Source organism: Hemiscyllium ocellatum, chromosome 37 (assembly GCF_020745735.1).
Source record: "Hemiscyllium ocellatum isolate sHemOce1 chromosome 37, sHemOce1.pat.X.cur, whole genome shotgun sequence".
Lineage (NCBI taxonomy): Eukaryota > Metazoa > Chordata > Chondrichthyes > Orectolobiformes > Hemiscylliidae > Hemiscyllium > Hemiscyllium ocellatum.
The window spans coordinates 42,812,484-42,837,134 of NC_083437.1; the positions used below are offsets into that span (position 1 = coordinate 42,812,484).

The window sequence follows — 24,651 nt, forward strand, 5'->3', positions numbered from 1 at the left end:
AAGTGCAGTAAGAACTGGACTACATCCAGGCTTGAGTTGACATTTGAGACTTGCAAGTACCAGGCAATGACCATCTCCAACAAGAGCGAATCTAACGATGACCCTCGACATCCAATAGCATTACTATCGCCCTAGTAAACATTCTAGGGGTTGTAATTAATCAGAAAATGAACTGGTGACATAAGTTTTGTAGCTACAAGAACAGGTTTAAAGACTAGCATTCTCTGCTGAATCACTCATCTTCTGTTCCCCAATACCTTTCACCATCTACAAGGCACACATCAGAAGTGTAATGGGATACTCTTTACTTTCCTGGATTAATGCAGCTTCAAAACACTCAAGAAGCTTGACACCATCCAAAACAAAAACAGTATGCTGGAGATGCACCCCATCAACATTCAATTCACCGTTTACACACAGAGGCAGCAGTGCGCAGCATTTACAAGATGCAACTCACCCAAAGCTCCTCAGACAGACCTTTCAAACCCACAATTTCTCTCTCTCAGAAGAATGGCAATAGATGATGCATGAACACACAATCACCCGCACATTCCCAGCCAAGTCACTCACCAGCCTGATTTGGAACCATAATGTAATTCTTACACTGTCAGACTCTTGAATTCTCATCAGAATAGCTATGGATGGACCTACACTCCCCCAAGAAACTGCAGCAGTGTAAGAAGGTATCTCACCACCACCTTCTCCAGAGTACATAGGGAGGATCGATATAGCTGGTCTAATCGGTATTGCCATCATCCCATAAAGAAGTTTTTAAAAATAAAACTTTGGAAAGGATACAAAAATACGAAATGTTGTTAATGATGAGAAGCATAAGCAACTTCAGGAAGTTAGATAGATTAGTAGGCTAGACAACAGGTGTATAAAATTTAAAGCAGATAATGGGGATTTAGAATACAGTAGTAAGAGGAATGAGACAAAGTATATACATGTGTTTAAATATACTTATAAATATACACTCATATATAAACAGCAAAACTCTAGAACGTGTTGGGTTTCAGACACACAAATCTTTATCATTAGAAATAGGGACAAAGAATGTAAAAACAAAGAACTCATGCTAAACCTATGCAACAGATTGACTGGACTATTGTTAAAATATAGCATGGTGACCCGACTTGGGAAGTAAATTGTACCTCATTGTCCTTGCGCAATAATTTAATTACCTCCATTCCAATAAGCAATTCCAGTAGTGAGCATGAAGTATAACATTTAAAGCCATGCTGATCAATCCTTATTACTGCTTCAACATTCTGCACAATGCTGAAGCCTTTTTTCAGAAGTGTCAGTAGACCAATTGCAAGTTTCATTGGCTCATTCCTTAAAAATACATACATTGGGATAACATTCACAATCCTCAAGTACATCTTCTGTATTTACAGACCTCCTAAATATATCAATGAGAGCCTTACCCATTTCTTGGCTCATTTCCTTGAAGATTTTAAAGTTCATCTCATCTGCCTTAAGTGCCCTGTAGACATTAAATTCTTTGAGTTTCTTCGTAACAGTCTTCGTTTCCCATGATTCAGTTCTGAAGACTGTTGTAAAGAATTCATTTAACACTCTGCCATTCAGTAATCCCTCAACATTTCTATCCAAATATCTTTTAAATACTTTTCCTAGTCTTTAACCCTCTCCCACTTCAAACAGAATTTTAAGATTCTGAGGATCGCTCTTCTGAGGTCTATTGTTTTATTATCCTAACAGTCACTAAGTCATCCTCAAATGACCTAGCTCTTCACCAAGGTTACATCGTCTAGAGACTCTCGATTCAGCTGCTACAGTCTTGACATTGCAATTTTTACTTCCTACACTGGACTCTATTCTCTTTCCACAGAAAATTATTGTTATAAAACAATCCAGTTATTTATTGTTCTATTGCCTAGCATTCTCCTGGTATGCTTACTTTCCTAAAATCTTATAGCTGATTTCTTGGTCTGATCCTTTAATGGATTATTAAAATTAAGCACGAAACAGTCTACTGACAAGTTAAATTTGCTTCAGTTATCCACTAAATATTACATTTAACACAACATGCAACCTGATATCTAAATTTTAATTGTATTAAGTATATAAAATTTAGTATTTTCACACTCACTTTCCTTGACCATTCTCTGTGCTCATGTTCCACTATCTTCCCCTGGCCCTCGTGTATGCCTCGAATAGCCCCCATCTGTCTACATGCCTCCCAATGGTAATACATGTGCAATTTCCACCCTCAGTACTTCAGCCACCTTTATTACATTTACTCTTAATCTTTTTATCCTTCACCTCACATGCTAGGCATACTTATCCTTTACAGCTGAAATAACTTTTTGAGATGGCCTGTTTATCTATCGTCGTTTCATTACCAAAACAAATATTTACATATAAACATCTTAAACTTGCATATCTTTACTCTTGATGTTGCACTGTGCAATCACTCATGCAGCTTAAGTATTTGTTTACCAAAATCTTTAACAATTATTTCCCTGGCTTCATGTTAAAATTACTGAACAGAAGTGCATTCTGCATACTTAATGAAATCCAAAAGCTACGTATTAAGCAAAAATATACCAAAAGCTCACTTTTTAATAAATCAAATCAGAAATCTAAATTCACAGGAAACCTGACACTAAGTTCCCAAATACTGAAGTAAGTTTCACATTATGTAAAGTTGTTTAAAGTAAAGCTAACATCTCTCACCTTCAGCCGATCTGCTTCGATGTCTTCGCTTTTCCTTTCTGCGTTCCTCTTTTCTGTGATGTGATTTTTCTTTTTTAGAGGTTTGTTGAGGAGGTTTTATTGCCAAAGAATCATCCTCCTCACCTCTATGTCATTTAAAAAGAAACTGTCATTAAAATCAATTCAATTGATCAGTAAATACAACACTTAGTCTTGGTCTGTGAAACGGCAGCATAACATTTCTTCAGAATAGTGATGTTTTGAGAAGATTTGTAGCTCAGGTTGAGGTTCTGGATGGAAGTTTGCTCGCTGAGCTGGAAGGTTTGTTTTTAAACGTTTTTGCTCAGTACTATATTAACATCATCAGTTAAGCTCTGGTAAAGTACTTTTGGTATGGCCCACTTTTTATTTGTGTGTTTAGGTTTCCTTGGTAAACACCTTGGTAACCTAAACACAAATAAAAAGTGGGCCACACCACCAGTGCTTCACCGGAGGCTCACTAATAATGTTACCTAGTATGGTGCCGATACGTCTGAAAACGAACCTTCCAGCTCAGCGAGCAAACTTACATGCATTTCTACAGATTTGTTGCAAAATAAAGCTGGAAATTATAGGGCTCAAGACCACTAAAACATCCACAAATAAGTTGCTTGACTTGACTGCTGCTGAGAAAAGAGTTTGTCAAAGTATTTTATCTTGTACTCAAATAAACATTCACAAGAATACCAATGGAAAGGGGAGGAACAATTTTATATTGTAAGAGACATCACAAGACACCAGGTTATATTTGAAGTCACCGAAGGAGCAGCCCTCCGAAAGCTTGTGATTTCTAATTAATCTGTTGGACTATTACTTGGCATCTTGTGACTTCTGACTTTGTCCACCCCAGTTCAACACGGTCACCTCCATATCATTCTGTATGAGACATTTGCAACTGACTAACCCAACTCTATCGGCCCATGCTTGCAAAACTCAACAGTGCCCAATATTAGATGTGACTCCTCATGAGATAATATTTGCTAAAATTTCTAGTATACTCCAGATTTATGTTGACAATCGTAAGATTGTTGTTGGGCCTACAGTGTAATCATTCTTCGGCATACTGGAAGGTACATATATTTTGAGAAGATTTGTAGCTCAGGTTGAGGTTCTGGATGTAAGTTTGCTCGCTGAGCTGGAAGGTTCGTTTTCAGAGGTCTCGTCACCATACTAGGTAACATCTTCAGTGAGCCTCTGGATGAAGCATTGGTGGTGCAGCCCGCTTTCTATTTATATGTTTGGATTTCCATGGGTTGGTGATGGCATTTCCTATGATGATGTCATTTCCTGTTCTTTTTCTCAGGGCATGGTAAATGAGATCCAAATCAATATGTTTGTTGATAGGAGCTCCGTTTGGAATGTCATGCTTCAAGAAATTCACGTGCATGTCTCTGGCTTGTCCTAGGATAGATGTCTTGTTCCAGTCGAAGAGGTGTCCTTTCTCATCCATATGTAAGGATACTAGTGAGAGTGGGTCATGTCCTTTTTGTGGTTAGTTGATGTTCACGTATCCTGGTGGCTAGTTTTCTGCCTGCTTGCCCAATGTAGTGTTTGTTACAATTCTTGCAAGGTATTTTGTAAATGACACTTTTTTTTTTAAGATTCCCTATAGTGTGGAAACAGGCCTTTCAGCCCAACCAGTCCACACCAACCATCCGAAGAGTAACCCATCAAGACCCATTTCCCTCTGACTAATGCATCTAACACTATGGGCAATTTAGCATGGCCAATTCACCTGACCTGCACACCTTTGGACTATGGGAAGAAACCGGAGCACCCGCACAGACAAGGAGAGAATGTGCAAACTCCACACAGACAGACGCCCAAGGGTGGAATCGAACCTGGGACCCTGATGCTGTGAAGCAGCAGTGCTAGCCACTGAGCCACCATGCCGCCCATTTTGCTTGTTCTCTGTATAGGGTCTGTATACAGACAACAAGCTAAACAAATGGCATTTACAAAATACCTTACAAGAACGGTAACAAACACTACATTGAGCAAAAAGGCAGAAAACTAGGATACATGAACAAATATTTACATATAAACATCTTAAACTTGCATATCTTTACTCTTGATGTTGCACTGTGCTATCACTCATGCAGCTTAAGTATTTGTTTACCAAAATCTTTAACAATTATTTCCCTGGCTTCATGTTAAAATTACTGAACAGACGTGCATTCTGCATACATAATGAAATTCAAAAGCTACGTATTAAGCAAAAATATACCAAAAGCTAACTTTTTAATAATTTTCAAAATCAAATCAGAAATCTAAATTCACAGGAAACCTGACACTAAGTTTCCAAATACTGAAGTTTCACGTTATGTAAAGTGGTATGGCCCACTTTTTATTTGTGTTTAGGTTACCAGGATACATGAACATCAACTAGCCACAAAAAGGACATGATCCACTCTCACTACTATTCTTACATACAGAAGAGGATGGACACCACTTCGACTGGGACAAGACATCCATCCTAGGACAAGCCAAACAGAGACACGCATGTGAATTTCGAGAAGCATGGCATTCTAACTGGAACTCTATCAACAAACACATTGATTTGGATCCCATTTACTACGCCCTGAGAAAAAGAACAGGACATGACATCGCCATAGGACATGACAATGCCAATCCAAGGAAACCCAAACAGATAAATAGTAAGCAGACTACACACCACCAGTGCTTCATCTGGAGGTTCAATGAAGATGTTACCTAGTAGATTGATGAAATGTATGAAAACAAACCTTCCAGCTCAGTATGCAAACCTATATCCGTTACATATATTAATACTAAAACCCTGTTTATTGCAGACAGAAAGAATACACAGATATTGTGTCGATTGCAACTTAACCCAATAGATGGGAGCCAGACTCTGGCTCATTTTTCAAGGAAAGCTTTGGCCAGAATCCATCTGCTTGGTTTAAAGTTTTAGCAGTTTTATAGTTAACTGTCAGTGATCAACTAACTGGTACTCGTGCCATAGCCACACTGTACCAGAGTTGGTGCGCCAACAAATCAGCAGTCTTCTCATACCATACAAAAACATTGCTCCCTTTCACAGCGACATTCTTACAAAATTTCTGATGAACGCAAGATGCAAAGCCTTGACGATGTGTATTGATTTTACAGCAATGCTAAAACTAGGAAAGTTTTCTAGCTTATAGAAATGATTTAATTCAAATTAAGTTTCCTGGTTTTATCCAGAAGACAGGATAAATATTTGACTTTTTCTATGGCAATACTAAGAAACTTCGGATTTAAACTCTGTGCAATGAATGGCGTAAGGTATTAAAATGCATCTTCTATACTTCATGAAATAATAAAAGGTAACAGTTCCACTTGCATAAATTGGAAGGTGACATAAATTGACCATGTTAAATTTAAAATCGATGGACAATGACAAATATACTTATCAAAAAATGGTTTATCTAGTTATCAAACTCTCACAAAAGGGATAATAATGTTACATATGTCTGGAGTGCACTTACAGTGGTTTGATGAGTAACACAGACAGATAATTGGCAGATATTTTTAAAATATTTGTACTGCGCTTCCTCAGCAGAATGGCTTCAGTTTCTCACACATGAAACTTGACATTAATTGAACCTGTTGTCAACTTAATGGTTATAGAACACAGAACACATTTTTCATCTATTCACAGGCAGAAACTATATATGCCTGACACAGGAAAGTCAATGCCAAAAAATGATCAAATGTTTTACTTTCATGGGCACTTATGAAAAGAGCTGCACTACTTCAATTGATGTCATCACCAAGAATGGAAACAAAAGACTGTGGGACTTCATTCATGCCAATATAATTTTCAAAATAAAAACAGTTTAAAATGGACCAGCTTTCTGAGTAAATAAACTGCTATTATTAAAGGAGAAGTTGCCAAATAACTGTTCTTTGAATTCTCTCTTTTTAACAGGTAGTTTCAAAACACAATGAAGAGGAATCTCGATTATCCAAATATCGATTATCTGAATTTCAGATTATCGGAAGATGATTTCAAGGTGCCGCAAAAACTTTACATCAAAGAGGTAAGTGTATCCGATTTTCTTGTACTGAAGAACATGTGAAAATGCTGGCAAAAACAAAGAAACACAAGCAGCGCAAGCATCAGCGACTGGATACTTTTACTGGATACACAGCCCTTTGCAAAACTGTTTTACAGTATTCCCGCCACTTTACCAGGCCATTCATGAAAAAAATGGCCAAGAACATAAACGCATGTGTGAGGCTGTGTTTCTGCCTTTCTATCGCAAGACATAGCTCCCGGAAACTGAAAATTGCTCACGATCGTAGAACTGTTTGGGACCTTGTTTAAAGCTATCTTCACCACTCCTTGCCAAATGCTAACTATGCTGTATTTTTACAAAGATTTTCTCATGTTATCATGCTTTATTTTGTTCATCATGTGAAATGTGTGTCCTCTTACACTCAATATGTTAAGATTATACATTTAAACAAATTCTCCAGCACAGCACAGCGTTAGATCAGCATGGCTTCCCTTTTTAAGGTAAAAAATCGATTATCCAAATAATCAATTATCCGAACAAAATTGAGCCTGCCCATCTTGTTCGGCTAATCGAGGTTCCTCTGTAAATGGATCACACAAAATCACATTTTCGCAAACATATTAAGCTTGAAGAACAGCATCAAACTGGTGATAGATCGACATTAAGGGTCAGTTACTCCTTTCACTGATCTGCAAAATAAAAAGTATTTGGCCTGAACTTTTTTGAGTAGGCGTTTATATTGAAGTTTACTGAGAGGACATTAATAAGTGTTTCTTTTTCAATTGGAAAACATACCGATCATCTATAGATCCTTCTCGTCGGTGTGGTGAATTGCGTATAGTTATCTCCATCTTGTCCTTGTGTTCCTGAAGCTCTCCTTCCTCCAGTGAGTCCCGCTTAGAATCCCTGTCATCCAACTGAGATGTATAAAAATAGAATGGTAATTCTGGACTGTTTCACACTGTCAACATTTAGTTTTCACATCTTGTCTATGACACTTTTCTCATGTTCTAATTAATCTGGTCTTATGACACTTTTCATCATCAATTTCCACAATCATTTTTTTCATTTCCGTCTACACTTTAGTAGTTTTCTCATCACTTGAGGACTTGAAATGTCACGTGTTACAGATTTTTGAGAGAATGTCAAGGCTTGTAAAGAATCTAAAAATGAAAACAGTGGCATAGAGAAGTCACACAACTTAATTTGTACACCTGATACCACAGGATTTGACAGTTGTTTTTAGTAGCCAAAATGCTCTTTAGCATTCAACATTCTGCAGTTTAACCACAGGCGAGTGTTAAAATCCATTTTCAAATTTACAACTTTCATAAAAACAGTAGCAGTTGCTGGAAAAGGGATCTGTTTCCCTACACCTATATTGCAAAGCACCAAACTTCCTGCAGAAAAGTATATCACATTTAGGAAAGATCCCTTTATTGTCACCTCCTTAAAAGATTTTCTTTCTGCTGGCAAATTGAAAGGGACAATAAAAGGACTTCACTTTGGTACCAACAACACACATTTCTGTACTATTTTGAAAATAAGACCTCTGCGACACCTTAGTAACAAATGTTGACCAATAATTTAAAGTCATATTTTTATAAATTTTTCAATACATTTCTATCATTAGCTTAAAGTATCAAAGATACTGTGCGTCTGTGGAATATTTCACTCAGTAAGGCGAAAAATACGTCCACAGATTATTTTTAACTAAAATCCAAAGTTCAGGCTGGCTTTAAAAAACTTGTAGTTGTCACACCATGACATGCAATTACTTTCAAACAAATGTTCCTGCACTGCTGGTTAAAAGGTAATTGGCAGCAATTTCAAAAACTTCACTGGGTTGGTGAATAAACCAACTGGGTAGCAACCTAGTGAGGAGAAAGCACATATACGCACCATAAGGAACGTTCAGAGAAGCAATAACTATAACAGCATTAATAAACAAAAATTACAAGGGATGAAATCATTACACAAACTAGGGTCATTTATGGTGAAAAACAGAAACTGAAAGGTTGATTTGATGGAGGTATTGAAGGTGTTACAGGAAACTAAGATGTTAGATAGAGAGAAACTATTTCCTCCAGTTAGGGATCTCTTATTAAAAAATTAGAGTTAAACCTTTCAGGAGTGACACCAGTAAAGACTTTCACACACAAAGGGTTGTGGAAGTTTGGATCTCTTTCTTAAAATAGTATTTTTAAACATTCTTACATGTAGTGTGACCACTATTGGCTATGCTGAAATTTGTTGCCCATCACTAACTATCCTTAAGATGAACTGGGTCTCTAATGTTGCAGATGCTCGCTTAGTTGTTAATTTTAAATAAATGCTAGAATTTTGTTAACCAAAAGGTCTGAAAGGAAGTGGAGCAGAGGGCAGGGCTTGTATGGAGTTAGGTCAGAGATCATGATTTAACTGACTGGTGGATCAGACTCAAGGCAGCTAACTGACCTTCTCCCACTCATCTCAGTTTAGAGGCTGAAGAAAAGCCAAAAAAACATTGTTTCCGTAACATGAAGAAAACATTACAAAAGACTTCCTCAAATACATTCAATTGTTGGATTGACATGGACTTTACTGTACAGCAGTAAGTACTGTCAAGGAGAGTAACTCAACACAGATCAGGAGATCAAGCCTCTTACAGAGACTGAGACAACTCAGTTCACAGCACTTCCTTTAGAAATGTTAAATTTTGTTATCTTCATTATTTATATCTGTTACTAATTTTTCTTCCTTGTAAAAATGTAATTATAAATATTTTACTTATCTTGCTCCTTTTGCCTGAAAGTGGTTTGTAAGATGTAGATAAGCTTCTAAAAACTTTTGAGCGGTCCAGGCAAATTGAAAGCCCAGATCTTTAAAACTGAAATGACCACAGCATAGATGCTCAACCTTGGGTGCGCTGTCAGACATGACAACATGGGACAGACTGTGAACAAGTATCCTTGTTGGTGACCCAAAAACTGAATAATAGACAAGTAAACATGACCATTACACTACAGAAGTTAAAAACTAATATAGAAGTACTGCCAGGGTCAAATTAAATTTCAATTTTTCTTTGATTTGTCTTCTAATTATGACCAATCTGTAATATAGAACAGGACTGAATTTAATAAATTCAGATCCTTTTCCCCGGAGAAAATTAAATGATTTGGGCGTGAATATAGGAGGAATGGTTAGTAGGTTTGCAGATGATACCAAAAGTGTTGGCATAGTGGACAGTGAAGAAGGTTATCTCAGAGTACGCAAGACCTTGATCAGATCAGCTGTGAAGTGGCAGATGAAGTTTAATTTAGACAAATGTGAAGTGTTGCATTTGGGTAAGGTAAGTCAAGGCAGGACTTATAAATGTAATGATGGAGTCCTGGTGAGTGTTGCCAAACGAAGAGAACTTGGGTGCAAGTTCATAGTTCCTTGAAGGTGGAGTCACAGGTAGACAGGGTAGTAAAGTAGACATTTCACCCTTATTGATCAGTGTACTGAGGAAAGAGTTGGGAGGCCATGTTGTGGCTGTATAGGATATTGGTTAGGCCACTTTTAGAATACTGCGCTCAATTCTAGTCTCCCTGCGATAGAAAAGATGCTGTTAAACTTGAAAGGATGCATGAGGTTCATGAGGTTATTGCTAAGGTTGAAGGGTTTGAGCTGTAGGGAGAGGCTGAATAGGAAGGGACTATTTGCCCTGGAGCGTCGAGGCTGAGGGGTGATCATATAGAGTTAGAGAATCATGAGGGGCATGGATAGGGTGAATAGCCAAGGTCTTTCTCCCGGGGTAGGGATATCTAAAACTAGGCAGCATAAGTTTAAGTTGAGAGGGGAAAGATTGGAAAGGGAACTAAGGGATAATGCTTTCATGCATAGGGTGCTGCATGTATGGAATGAGTGACCAGTGGAGGCTGGTACTATTACAACATTTAAAAGGGATCTGGATGGGCACATTAACAGGATGGATTTAGAGTGATATGGGTCAAATGCTGACAAATAGGACCAGATCAATTTAGAACATTTGGTCCAACACATCCATGCCAACCAAAGGGTCTTTTTCCATGCTGTATAACTCTATGACTCTATAAAAGGATGGTATAGATTTTAGAAACCAAGCAAATCAATACAAGTCATAATTTTTTCAGTTATAACATATGACAATACAATATACTAATTCTTACAGTAGATTAAAAAGTAACTAATTATATCACCAGAAAAAAGGAAAATAACTAACCAGAATTCTGGATGGGCACCTCCACAGCGAGGGCTATAAATGAACCGAGAAAGACATATTTTTCTTGCAAGAGGGTATTCAAGTTGTGATTTATGCAATTAAATAAAATGAAAAATTTATTTGCTGTCTGAAGGGTACCTTTATAATTTTCAGTATTTATCAATATCAAGTTCACAATGAGTTCTTCCTTCTAAGGACTTTGTCAATTGTTCAAAGCTAACCAACAGAGCAGATTATATATCTTGTGAAATCAAGATGAAAAGCTTTCTGAACTGAATTAACCTGCTCACATGCTCATCACTGAATTGGAAGTTGTGAACTATAAAAAACAAACCTCGTCCTGAGATATAGGAGAGGTTGATAAGACCCCATTTATGCCCTTTCCCAGTCGTCATGAAAGTATTCAGTCAACCAGGCTATGTGCAACTGGAGTTACGTGTAAGCTAGATCAGGTCAATGTAATTAGTTTCCTTACCTGAAGGGCTTTAGGGAACCAGTCAGGCTTTATGACAATCAGAGTCATGCAGCGCATAAAAGGCCCTTCAACCCATCGAGTCTGCACCAACAACTACCACTAAAAGTATACTAATCTCAATTTCATGTACCTGCCTCATTTCCTTGAATGTTATGAAATTTGAAGTACTCATCCAAATAATTTTGAAGGGTTTAAGGTTTCCAGCTTCCACTACCTTCCCAGGTAGTACATTCCAGGTTCCCATCACTCACTGAGTGAAGAGATTTTTTTGCCATCCCTTCTGAATCTCCTCACTCTTACCCTAAACTATGCCCTCTCATGACTGACCTCTCAACCAAAGGGAACAGCTGCTCTCTGCTCACCACATTCATAGCCCTCAATCTCATACACCTCAACAATATCCCCCCTTAGACTTTTCTGCTCAAAAGAAAACAATTCAAGCCTAACAAATCTCTCCTTATGGCTCAATTTCTTCATCCCAGGGAACACCGAAGCGAACCTCCTCTGCCTCCCCCGTCTAGTGCTACCACATCCTTCCTGTAGGGACGTAATCAGAACTGCATACAATACTCCAGTTGTGGATTGACCCAGCACCTGTACAAACATCATCTCCTTGTTCTTATAGTCTATGCCATAACAAATGAAAGTAAACATCCCATATGTCTTAATTATCCTATTCACATGCCCTGTCAACTTCAGGAATCTGCGAATAATATCCCAAGATCGCTCTGTTCCTCGAAGCTACCCAGTGTCCTGCCATTCATTAAACACTCCCTCATCTTGTTCCTCTTCCAAAGTACATCACCTCACACACTTGGCAGGGTTAAATACCAACTGCCATTGGCCTGCCCAACCCATCGAAATCTTTCTGTAACCTATAACCAGAAGCTTCACTTTAAACCACTTTACCAATCTTGGGGTCTTAAAAAATGGAACCACGGTAGCCACCTTCAGTCCTGTGCCAACTGCCCCTCGGCCAGAAAGGAAGTTAAAGCGTCAGAATCCCTGCAATTTCCTGCTTCCCCTCCCACAGCAGCCCGGGATGCAGTTCATCTGGGCCAAGGGATTTGTCTATTTTTAAGCCTGACAGAGCCTCCAATACCTCCCTACGGCAACCTGTGCAAGTTCCTCACAGTCCCTTTTCCTGAATTCCATATCTAGTATTCCTTTTCCAAAGTGAAGGCCAAAGAGAAATATTCATCTAACACCCTTCCAATATCCTGCGGATTTACATACAGGTTGGCCCCTTGCTCCCTGATGGGCTCTACTCTTCCCCAGTTAATCTCTTCCCTTTCATGTATTCATAAAATATTTTAGGATTCTCCCTAATCCTGTTCACTAATCCTTTTTCATCCTCCTTATTGTTCTTTTAATTACTTTAAGTTCCCTCCTGTATTTCCCATATTCCTGTAGGGTGGCAACTGAATTGTTCCCTTTGGACTTAACTATCCCAGCAATCCAGGGTTCTCTGAACTTATTGCTCATATATTTTCCTCTAAAAAGGTACACATTGACCTGTATTCTTCCTCAGCTCCTTTTTAAATGCCCCCCATTGCTCTGTTGTAGATTTACCTGCAAGGTACGGTTTCCAGTTTCTGTGGCCAGATTCTGCTTTATTTTAATAAAATCTGCTTTCTCCCAATCCAAAGCCATTTTTTCCTTGTCCAAAATAAATTTAAACCGTACTTTGTTGTGGTCGATATCGCCTGAATGCTCCACTGACGTTTGCCCAGCATCTTTCCCCAGAACCAGATCAACCACTGCAGCGCCCCTCTTGGGCCTTCAACATATTGTTACAAAAAATATCTTTCAAGAAACCCCCTCTAAAAGACTATGCCTCTCTCAATTTATGCTGGGAAAGTTGAAAATCCTGAGTATAGTTACCCATTATTACTCTTACACACCTTTGTGAACTGTCTACATATGTTTCTCTATTTCCGCTGACTCTTTGGGGGGGGGGGGGGGTCTATAATACACTCCCAGTAACTGGTTGCCCGCTTAACTTTCTTAAATTCCAACTACAAAGCCTCTTTTGAAGATCCTGCCAAGATATCATCTCATCCTACTGCAGTAATTCACTCCTTAATTAATAATGCCACACCATTATCCTTTCTAAAGCCTCCTCTGTCTCACCTAAAGGTCTGACACCCTGGAATGATGAGTTGCCAGTCCAGCCCTTCCCTCAGCCATGTTTCTGTAATGACAACAATATCAGACATTTATGTGTCAATCCACGCCATTAACTCATCAGTCTTACCTATTACAGTCCTAGCATTAAAGACCATTCAGACATGCCTTACTCTTTTGACACTCAACATAGCTGAACTTACTCTGACTTGCTTCCTTTGCTAAAATATGGTGTGTCAAAATTCTATGCCCCCTTCCTCCGACAGACCAGTTTAAACCTTTCCCAACAGCACTAGCAGACCCACCTGCTGGTCCCAATGTGGTTCAGAAGCAGACTGTGCCATCTGTACACATCCCATCTTCCCCAAAAACGGTCCCAGTGATTCAGGAATCTAAAACCCTCCCTCTTACACCAACTCTAGAACCACGCATTCAGCTATCCTATTTCTAACCGAGAGTAATCCATAGGTTACAATCACCGAGGTCCTGCTTTTTAATCTACCACCTAAAGCCCTGAACTTTCGATGCAAGAACCTCATTCCTCATTTTGCCCATACCATTGGAACCAACACGTATCATGACCTCTAACCTATCATCCTCCGCTTTCAGGATGCCCTGCAGCTGTACAGTGACATCTCTGACCCTGGCACCAGGTAGGCAAGCGAGCATCCTGGAGTCAGTCTTCAATCGCAGCCTGTCTGCTCCAAAGACTAAAGAATCTTCTATTACTATTGTTCTTCCTTTCTTCAGTCAAGCCACTTGTGGTGCTAGAAGCCTGGGTCTTACTGAATTCCTCGGAGGTACCAGCACCTTCATCAGGTTCCAAAATGGAATACTGGTTAGTAAATGGGACCCTAAAGGATTCCTGCGCTACCTGCCTATTCCATCTGGACTGTCAGGTAGCTTTCACAGCGGTTTTCGAGTATGAGCCCACTTTTTGTTTAATTCATCCATAATATGCAGGCATCATTGCCAGGCAGCAATTATTGCCCACTCCTAATTAACCTGAAGGAGTTGCTGGGCCCACTGTAATTTGTGATATACATAAATGATCTGCCTTCTTGAGTTGCCTTCTTAAGCTGCTCCAATCCTTGAAACAGAGGTGCACCTTATTGCTGCAAGGAAAGGAATTGCAAGATTTTGAAGGAAAAGCACCTCACTTGAGTCAAAAAGCTTGGTGGCTTGGAGGGTCAAAAATACAGGTGGATGCAGGTGATGTTCCCACGTAGCTGCTGCCTTTGTCCTCTAGGTAGTAAAGGTAATAAGTTTGGAAGGTGCTGTATAAGACTTAGCAAATTTGTTACTAGTTATACATAGAAGATGGGAGGAGTGGACCATCTGGCCCTTCGAAATTGTTCCATCGTTCATTATGATCATGGCCGATCATTCAACTCAATAGCCAGCTCCTGCTTTCCTGCATATCCTTTGATCCCTACAGTCATAAGTGCTACATCTATCTTCTCCTCGAATTCATACAATGTTCTCACTTTAACTCCGAGTGAAAACATTTTCCAAATCTCAGTCCTAGATAATTGAACTTGCATTCTTGACTGTAACCCCTGCTTCTGGAACCACCTCTCACAGCCCGCCCACCACCAGCATCATCAGGAACATCCTTCCTCTATCTATCTTGTCAGAATTTTATAGGTTTCTATGATATTCTCCCATTCTTATGAACTCCAGTGAATATACAAAGAATAATGAAAATTACAGCTCTGGAACAGGCCCTTCGACCCTCCAAGCCTGTGCCAATCCAGATCCTCTATCTAAACCTGTAGCCTACTTCCCAAGGATCTGTACCCCTCTGCCCCCTGCCCATTCATGTACCTGTCTAGATACATCTTAAATGACACTACTGTGCCTGTCCCGACCACCTCTACTGGCGATGTGTTCCAGGTACCCACCATCGTCAGCACAAAGAACTTTTCATATATTTCCCTTAAACTTTCCTCTTAGCTTTAACTCGTGACCCCCTAGTAATTGAGTCCCTCACTCTGGGAAAAAGCTTCTCGCTATCCACCCTATACCACTCATGATTTTGTCGACCTCAATCAGGTCTCCCCTCAACCTCTGTCTTTCGAATGAAAATAATCCTAATCTAATCAACCTCTCGTCATAGCTAGCATCCTCCATACCAGGCAACATCCTGGTGAACCTCCTCTACACCCTTTCCAAAGCAGCTACATCATTCTAGTCATGGGGCAACCAGAACTGTATGCAGTATTCCAAACGTGGCTGAACCAAAGTCCTTTACAACCGTAACATGACCTGCCAACTCTTGTACTCAATACCCCGTCCGATGAAGGAAAGTATACCTTCTTGACCACTTTATCGACCTGCATTGCCACTTTCAGGGTACAATGGACCTGAACACCCAGAACTCTTTGTATATCAATTTTCCCCAAAGCTTTTCCATTTACCATATAGTTCACTCTCGAATTGGATCTTCCAAAACGCATCACCTCGCCCGGATTGAACTCCACCGGCCATTTCTCTGCCCAACTCTCTCACCTATCTATATGTTGCTGCATTCCTAGTCAGTCCCCTTCGCTACCTGCTTCTCCAATCTTAGTGTCACCTGCAAACTTGCTAATCAGACCACCTGTACCTTCTTTCAGATCATTTATGTACATCACAAACAACAGAGGCCCCAGCACGAATCCCTGTGGGACACCACCGGTCACAGTTCTCCTTTCTGAGAAACTGCCTTTCGTTACTATTGTGTCCTGTTGCCCAGCCAGTTCTCTATCCATCCAACTAATACACCCTGGACTCCATGCAAATTCCCATTCTCCATCAGCCTACCACGGGAACCTTACTAAACACCTTACTGAAGTCCATGTATATGACATCTACTGCCCTTCCCTCACCAACTTTGTCACTTTCTTAAAGAATTCTATTAATTTGGTAAGACATGACTTTCCCTGCACAAACCATGCTGCCTTTCATTGATAAGCCCATTTTCTTCCAGACGTAAATAGATCCTATCCCTCTGTATCTTCTCCAGCAACTTCCCTAACATTGACATCAGGCTCACCGGTCTATAATTACCTGGATTATCTCTGCTACCCTTCTGAAACAAGGGGACAACATTAGCAATTTGTTAAGGATGTGTTCAAGGATGCAGCAAAGGTATCTGTTAAGGCCCCAGCTATTTCCTCTCTCGCTTCCCTCAGTAACCTGGGATAGTTCCCTTCCGGATCTGGGCACTCATCCACCTTAATGCCTTTTAGAATACCCAACATGCCCTCCCTCCTTATACCAACTTCATGCAGAGTAATCAAACATCTATCCCTACCCTCACCATCTCTCCTGTCCCCCTCATCGGTGAATACCAATGCAAAGTAATCATTAACAATCTCACCCATTTTCTCTGACCCCACACGCAACTTTCCTCTTTTGTCCTTTCTCTAGTTATCCTCTTGCTCTTTATACATGACTAAAAGGCCCTGCGGCTTTCCCTAACCTTGTTTGCTAAAGATATTTCATGACCCCTTTTAGCCCTCTTAATTTGTTTCAGATTGGTCCTACATTCCCAATATTCTCCATCTGTTTCCAGTCACCTAGACCTTATGTATGCATCCTTTTTCCTCCTAAATAGTCTCACAATTTTACCTGTCATCCACGGTTCCCTAATCTTGCCGTTTCTATCCCTCATTTTCACAGGAACATATCTATCCTGCACTCTAAATCAACCTCTCCTTAAAATCCTCCCACTTATCAAATATTGATTTACCGTCAAACAGCTGCCCCCAATCTATATTCCCCAGCTCCTGCCGAATTGCGCTATAGTTGGCCTTCCCCCAGTTTTGCACTCTTCCTTTAGGACCACTCTTGTCTTTATCCAAGAGTATTCTAATACTTATGGAATTGCGATCACTATTCCCAAAGGAATTCCTTACTGAAACTTCAACCGGACTCATTCGCCAACACCAGGTCCAGTATGGCCCTTTCTCGAGTTGGACTATTTACATAGTTCTCTATAAAACCCTCCTAGATGTTCCTAACAAATTCTGCTCCATCTAAACCTCCAACATTAAGTCAATCCCAGTCAATGTTGGGAAAATTAAAATTTTCCATCACCACCACCCTGTGCTCCTACATCTTTGTATAACCCGCTTATATGTTTGTACCTCTATCTCACACTCGCTATTGGTAAGTCTGTAGTACAGCCCCAACATTGTTACCACACCCTTCCGATTTCTATATTGCCACACTGCTCAAGTCCTCCATAGTACCCTCCTTCAGCACAGCTGTGATATTCTCTCTGACCAGTAATGCAGCTCTGCCACCCCTTCTATCTCCCTCCCTATCCTGCCTGAAGCATCTATATCCTGGGATATTTAGTTGCTAATCTTGCCCTTTCCTCAAGCATGTCTCAGTAATAGCAATAACATCTTACTCCCAGGTACTAATCCAAGCTCTAAGTTCATCTGCCTTACCTACTACACTTCGCACATTAAAACAAATGCACCTCAGACCGCCTGTCCCTTTGCGTTCAAATAATCCTAACTGATTCAACCTCTCCTCGTACATCAGCTCTGCCATCCCAGGAATGAGTCTGATTAAGCTTCACTACACTCCCTTTTTAAACAAAACATTCTTTCTCAAATAAGGAGACGAAACATGCACATAATAGACCAGGTGGGGTCTCACTATATAAAATCAGTAAAACATCCCTGTTCCGATTTAATGACTTTTTAATTTCACTGCTTGGCACAATTTCACTTGTCTGTTGCTAGCCAGTTAGACTAACATAGTTAGATTACCAGATCAGAAGATACACAACACCAGGTTATAGTCTAATAGGTTTATTTGGAACGACAAGCTTTCACTTCACCTGATGAAGGAGCAGAGCTGTTGGAGCATAACCTGGTGTCATGTGACTTCTGATTTTGTCCATCCCCATCTAACACCGGCACCTACACAAGAGATCACCAAAAATACCTTTGTCTTAAAAAGAAGTACAGGACATCACCTTTCCCTTCTATGTTAAAGCAAAAGGGTAATTCAGCAGAACTGAACATAGTGAAATAATACAATAATTAATCATCTTCAAACCTTGCCAGAATAATCAATTTAATACTTACTTGAAAGTTGAATGTTACATAACAAGATGGAAGATAATAATTCATTCATATGGTTCATTCAGAAAATTCCTGCTGTTAACCAACTTCAGTGAACATCTGCCATTGGTTAATGCAGAAACAGCATAATGAATCAATAATGAGTACCCTCATTTAAGATGGTGCTCGATTTTGTTGATCACCAATTGAATCTGAGACAAATAAAACTGCAGATGCTGGAATCCAAAGTTGACAAGCAGGAGGCTAGAAGAACACAGCAAGTCAGGCAGCATCAGGAGCTGGAGAAGTAAACATTTCAGCTTACGTCTTAGCAACCTTTACAGTACTGCTACATAAGCAATCTGTGGATGACTACTTGCTGCATTCTCCAATTCATTCAATCATCAGTAAGACTCGTATCAGTTGACCAATGACATAGTGAGAGCTTGTCCTAATAAACAGGATTTCATGATAACTTTCCACTTCAACACCATTTGCAAAGAGCAGAATTAAAGTAAATGCAGCTTCATCATTGCACTCTGCAGTCTATAAAGAGGAATCTCGATTATCTGAAGGACATGGGTGGGGAACATTTCATTCAGTTAATCAAATTCCAGATAATTGAATGCTGGATAACATAGTTAGCCAAGTATTGGGACCTTGCGATCTTGTTCGGATAATCCAAAATTCAGTTAATCGAATGCAGGATAATCTAGGTTCCTCCATATTTTCTATAATTCACTAACTTTTGGAAACAGTTACAATTATGAGCCAACTCTTATTTGAAAACCACTTCCAGGAATGATTGCACATGCTACCCCAGAGCGACTGATTGCGGATTCGCATCCTGGTCCCCACATTAAGCATGTCAATCTCAACAGTTGTCAAGTGAAACAAAGACTGATAGGACTGATAAATCTATTAAAGGTAAGAATATAGCTTGATTCAACACTTGCGAATGATACTTTGATGGTATAATTCCAAAGCAGCCTCTCATGCAGGAAAGCAAAAGGAGAGAACAGGCAATATCAGAACTCTGTCAACACCCTACAGGTGGTGAACTCAGAGTGCAAGCCACACATGAACAGAAATTGGGCACACGATTCTTAGACTCAAATGGTAACTGAATTCTACAAATAATTTTATAATAATTATTAAAATAAGCAACACCATAAAAACACACGATCTTAGGATACAAAATGCTGACAGCATTACTACTTACATTTCTTGGACGTTTCACATCACCCTTTTCCTCCTGCTCTTTTCGTCGTTTCTTTTCCTGCAAAATTTCTTCAAGAGTTTTTACTTTCCAGTTATCCTTTTCATCTCCCATTGGGACAGACCACACTGAGCTAAAACAGAATCAGTTACATGCTAGTCATTAGGTTAAGAGAGACATAAAATTTCTGTCTCAACCATTTCATGCTGGACTTCAAAAAATCTTTTAAGATGTTACACGCAGACTACTTATAGCTCTTAAAGTGCAATGCAGATAATTTCTTCTTTCTGATCTGCTAATGAACTACAGACAAAGTCTCAAACACTTTTCCTCCAAAGAATCTGGCCCCTTCCTACTACAGAAGGTTCTTGGAAAAATAAAATTTCAAGTCAAACTTACACCAATAGACAAAATTTATTCTGCTTCTATATATACAAAGTCAAGCTTGCAAACTGGTAACTTCACCCCCAATTAAATAATTCCAAGCATCAGGACAGAGACTGAGAATGACTTAAAAACCAATGGGTGGTCATTATGTAGTTGGACATTCAAGAAAATTCAGTTCAAAATCTTTCTTACAAGCTATACTACATACCTCAGTAACAACATTCCACTTGTTACAATTCTAATCCACAAGATATTCAATACAAGTGTGAAGGAAAGTCAACTGGGATTTCAAAGCAATTTATAAAAGTACATTTTAAAATGTATTCCACAATACTCATAAGCTTTTTGCTTGGTACTAAGATGATCTTTTATCCTACTCAAGTAACAGGTCAAACTAATTTTGACCACAAAATCTTTTCAAAATAGTTATGGAATTTGAACTTAGGTGGATAAAAATTAAGCTGTTTAGACAGTGACAGACCTCACTGTTCTAATTAGCTTAAGCAAGTAAAAGTAAATACCTGCACATCAATGTACTGCTCACTCCTCAAAACCAATCTATACTTATTTTGAACATATATAATTGCTCTGACAGAGGGGCAGATATTTGATCTTGGATTAGATAATACGAGTCAATTTATTACTGCAGTACAGTGGAGTCCTTTTATTGTCACTTCCAATTTGCCAGCTTAAAAAAGTGACAATAAATGGTAACCGTTTCGCCAAGGGATATTATTCTAATAAAACATTCAAAATGAAATATTCTGCAAAATCAATATAAAATAAATAAGAACCACTTTTTGCAGTAACTGCTACTGCCATTTTTGTGGAGATTAACATTGTTCTAACATCTAGAAGGATCTATAAACAATTGCATCAGACTAATTACCCTTTAATACAGCATAGCAAAATTACTGCAAAACCTCAAATGCATAGTAGAAACTTAAAGTAAGCACATAACTATATTTGAATTAATTGCATTTTTTACATTGTGTGATTGGTATGTCACTGCTCATTTGTAAATTTCATTTCCTGATGAGCCTTGTCTCCTCAATTGTCAATAAAATGGACAGATCAGAATTAATGCTTGGTTTGAAAAAGCTCCCATTCAAGTGCCTTTCCATGATCCTTGATATGTAGTTAACCTGAAGTGACAAAAAAAATCAGAATAAAGCCTACATGAATATGAACATTTGTCTAAAAATTTTAAAAGTTGGCAGGAATTGACAATAAAAATGGCAGCATTTTTCGACCAAAAATTAACTGGCGTCCATTCACGAGTTGGGATCTCAAATAAGTTGTCATGATAATACAGAAAAACGTGGACTCCACTGTACTTCCAACAACCCATCCATGGAGAATTTAAAGGAAAGCTGCACGTTAAACATTTTCCAGCAGAGAACAAAATCTATATGAAGACACTATGAAACACAGAAAACATAAATGTAACTTCTATCACTAGAACGATACTGCTACAAGTGTCATTGTAGTGACTGTTCAGACTTACAAATAAACTCTTGCTCCAAGAGAACTGCAGATGTTTAAATACAGCACACTGAAAGCAAAAGGTATGAAATTAGTGGTTATTTTTGTTTAGTGTTTGCAATGTATCTTTTATTAACCTAGTGTATAATGTAAAACCAAACTGTTTACATGTGTCGTAACACTGTTACATAGCATTTTGAGAATCACAAAGCTTTACTCAGGTTCAATTAGTAAAGACCAAATTATTTTATTTCAGATAATGCTATTAAAATTTCTCAAGAACTGCCACTGTTTAGGAGATGCACAAAGTTTGAAATCATTCATTGGAATAATTTCTTTCTTAATTCTTTATCATTAACAGGTAACGTTGTATGAAAATAACCTTCATTTCTTGAAACGTGCAGCTTGGTGCTATTTGCAGATCAGAAACAAAGGCCATTGAAGGAACCAAGCTATTAAATTTTCTGTCTACATTGTTGTTTTGAAAGGATATGGATGATGAAGTAATATATACAATACTAGAAGAGATTATTGTAGAATCAACTTGTTGAAAATAAAATTAATTTTGCAACTTTGCAAAATTATATTGCAATATACAAAAGTATATTGTAACTTGCACTGATGAGAAATGACAAACCACAGCAGTTACATCTATCACAGAAATTTAAATTTTCAGTCAACATTTTAGATTTAGATTAATTCCCAACCGTGTGGAAACAGGCCCTTCGGCCCTCTGAAGAGTAACCCACCCAGACCCTCTGACTAATGCACCTAACACTATGGGCAACTTAGCATGGCCAATTCACCTAAGCTGCACATCTTTGGATTGTGGGAGGAAACCGGAGCACACGGAGGAAACCCACGCAGACACAGGGAGGATGTGCAAACTCCACACAGACAGTCACCCGAGGCCAGAATTGAAACTGGGAACCCTGGTGCTATGAGGCTGCAGTGCTAACCACTGAGCCACCGTGCTGCCCCTTTTTGAGTGATAGTAGATTACCATTATGGTGGCGCTAGGTCCAGTTCTCTGCTATAAGCAAACAAAATCCTCTGAAGCATGGGACAGTGTCATCTGGCACACTTACAACAAAAGATGATTGGCGAAATGAAGTACTCACATGTCAATTATAAACTTCCAATGTACAAACAAAGTATGGGTTTCTAAAGATGAGAAAGTAAAGGGATTGCTTAAGCAACAGGTTTACCTACAAAGGTCAGCTCATCGTAGCCAACAATAAAGCAAAAGGAAACTACTCAGGGTGACTGCTTCTGATCATCATGAAGTGATCCTGTATGCACAAGAGAGTCAAGTCCAAACAGATTTGGATGCAATTTTGATGCCTTTCACAATCAAATAACATACTAACAGTCCTGTCCAGGTTCACATGTGAAGTACTTGGGTAAGAAACTAGGTAACTACTACCACTTATGCACCTATACAGTCAGCATCATCAAGATAGGAGAGACAAATGGAAAATAAAATTGAACATACAGCATTGTGCAATGTAATTGTCTCATGACACTTTTGACATCAATCATCATGACAGCATCATATTTTTAAAGTGAGGGGTGAAAAATTTAAAAGGGACCCGAGGGGCAACTTTTTCCAGAGTGTGGTTTGTATGTGGAATGAACTCCCAGAAGTGGTAGATGCAGGTGCAGTTACAATATTTAAAAGATATTTGGATAGGTATAGTACATGAACAGGAAAGGTTCACAGGGACATGGACCAGACCGGGCAAGTGGAACTAGTTTAGTTTGGGAAACTATGGCAGCACAGGCACGTTGGACCAAAGAGTCTGTTTACATGTAGTATGACCCTATAAAAAGTTATAATTTGCATTCTATTACATTGAAGCAGTGGGCACAACAGTAACACCCCAAATGAAACTGAATATCAGATCTCTTCAATGGTTACCTCAAGCCAGCTCGCTCTCCTTCCCCGCTGGACCCAGATGAGCCTCCGAATTAAAACACTTTTATCCTCAGTGGGGCAACTGAATAAGAATGGGGGGGGGGGGGGGGGAAGAGAATAAAAAAAGTGATGTGTCCTTTCAGACTTCTCTGAAGGTACCAGTTCATTTCTAAGCTGGGTGTTTAGCGAAGATATTATCATCCCTTCCTTTTGGGCCCAGGTTTCCTAAAAAAAAATAAAAACTGAGTGTCAGGTCACCCTCCCCCTTCCCCTCCTCTCCCTCCCCCCCCCTCCCCTCCCCCTCTCCCTCTCCCCTCCCCCTCTCCCCTTCCCCTCTCCCCTCCCCCTCCCTCTCCTCCCCCTCCTCTCCCTCTCCCCCCCCGGAGACAACGGGCAAGGGGAGACGTTACAAATGTTGTTTCGTTTCAAAACGTCCCTCAGAAACCAAGGCCTTTTCCGCCCCGGCAGTGGGCCGTAGGGGGGTGTGAGAGGAGGCGGAGGCGGGGCCGGGGCCGGGGTAGGGGTAGGGGTAGGGGCCGGCTGGCTGCTCGCAGCCGCGGGGCCCTCACTACGCAGCGCCGAAGCTCGCTTCGGGCCTACTCCGCCACACGGACGGTGGGACGGTCAGTACAGCCGGCCTCACGCTGTCGAATACCGGACAGGACGGTCGAGAAGGGCCCCATCCGACTCAGGCTCACGGTCCCTCCGCCTCAGAGCTCACCTCGCTCCCTCAGATCGCCCGGCGCCCGCTCCAAGGCCGCAGCGTCGCACACATTACACGTCACCTCCAGCGACACGCCGTTCCTCTGGCGCATGCGCGCGATGGTGTTTCCCCTCTAGAATCTCCCATCATGTGGAGGAGCAGGGCATAGGCCCAACAGGTTCATTTGGAAGCATCAGCTTTCGGAGTACTACTTCTTCATCAGGTGTCCTTTCACCACCTGATGAAGGGGCAGCGCTCCGAAAGCTAATGCTTTCAAATTGGCCTGTGGGACTATAACCTGAT

At 39.9% G+C, this 24,651-nt stretch overlaps 1 protein-coding gene across 11 annotated transcripts in view; it reads right to left on the minus strand.

The window, feature by feature from the left end:
- The window catches only part of cdk11b (cyclin dependent kinase 11B), a 62,161-nt gene extending 37,711 nt beyond the window's left edge, over positions 1-24,450 (minus strand). For 3 of the 11 annotated variants that reach the window (XM_060852353.1, XM_060852350.1, XM_060852346.1), the window contains exons 1-9: positions 24,367-24,450; positions 23,649-23,727; positions 21,750-21,797; positions 21,231-21,387; positions 19,859-19,988; positions 10,969-11,001; positions 7,539-7,660; positions 2,704-2,828; positions 1,431-1,556 (exon numbers count right to left, since the gene is read on the minus strand). In XM_060852353.1, the coding sequence (XP_060708336.1) occupies positions 1,431-1,556; positions 2,704-2,828; positions 7,539-7,660; positions 10,969-11,001; positions 19,859-19,969 (517 nt within the window). In that variant the 5' untranslated portion in view covers positions 19,970-19,988; positions 21,231-21,387; positions 21,750-21,797; positions 23,649-23,727; positions 24,367-24,450. The remainder of the gene's footprint in view (positions 1-1,430; positions 1,557-2,703; positions 2,829-7,538; positions 7,661-10,968; positions 11,002-19,858; positions 19,989-21,230; positions 21,388-21,749; positions 21,798-23,648; positions 23,728-24,366) is intronic. The other 8 variants (XM_060852357.1, XM_060852355.1, XM_060852347.1 and 5 more) reach the window with 7 other exon arrangements.
- Positions 24,451-24,651: the final 201 nt, after the last annotated feature.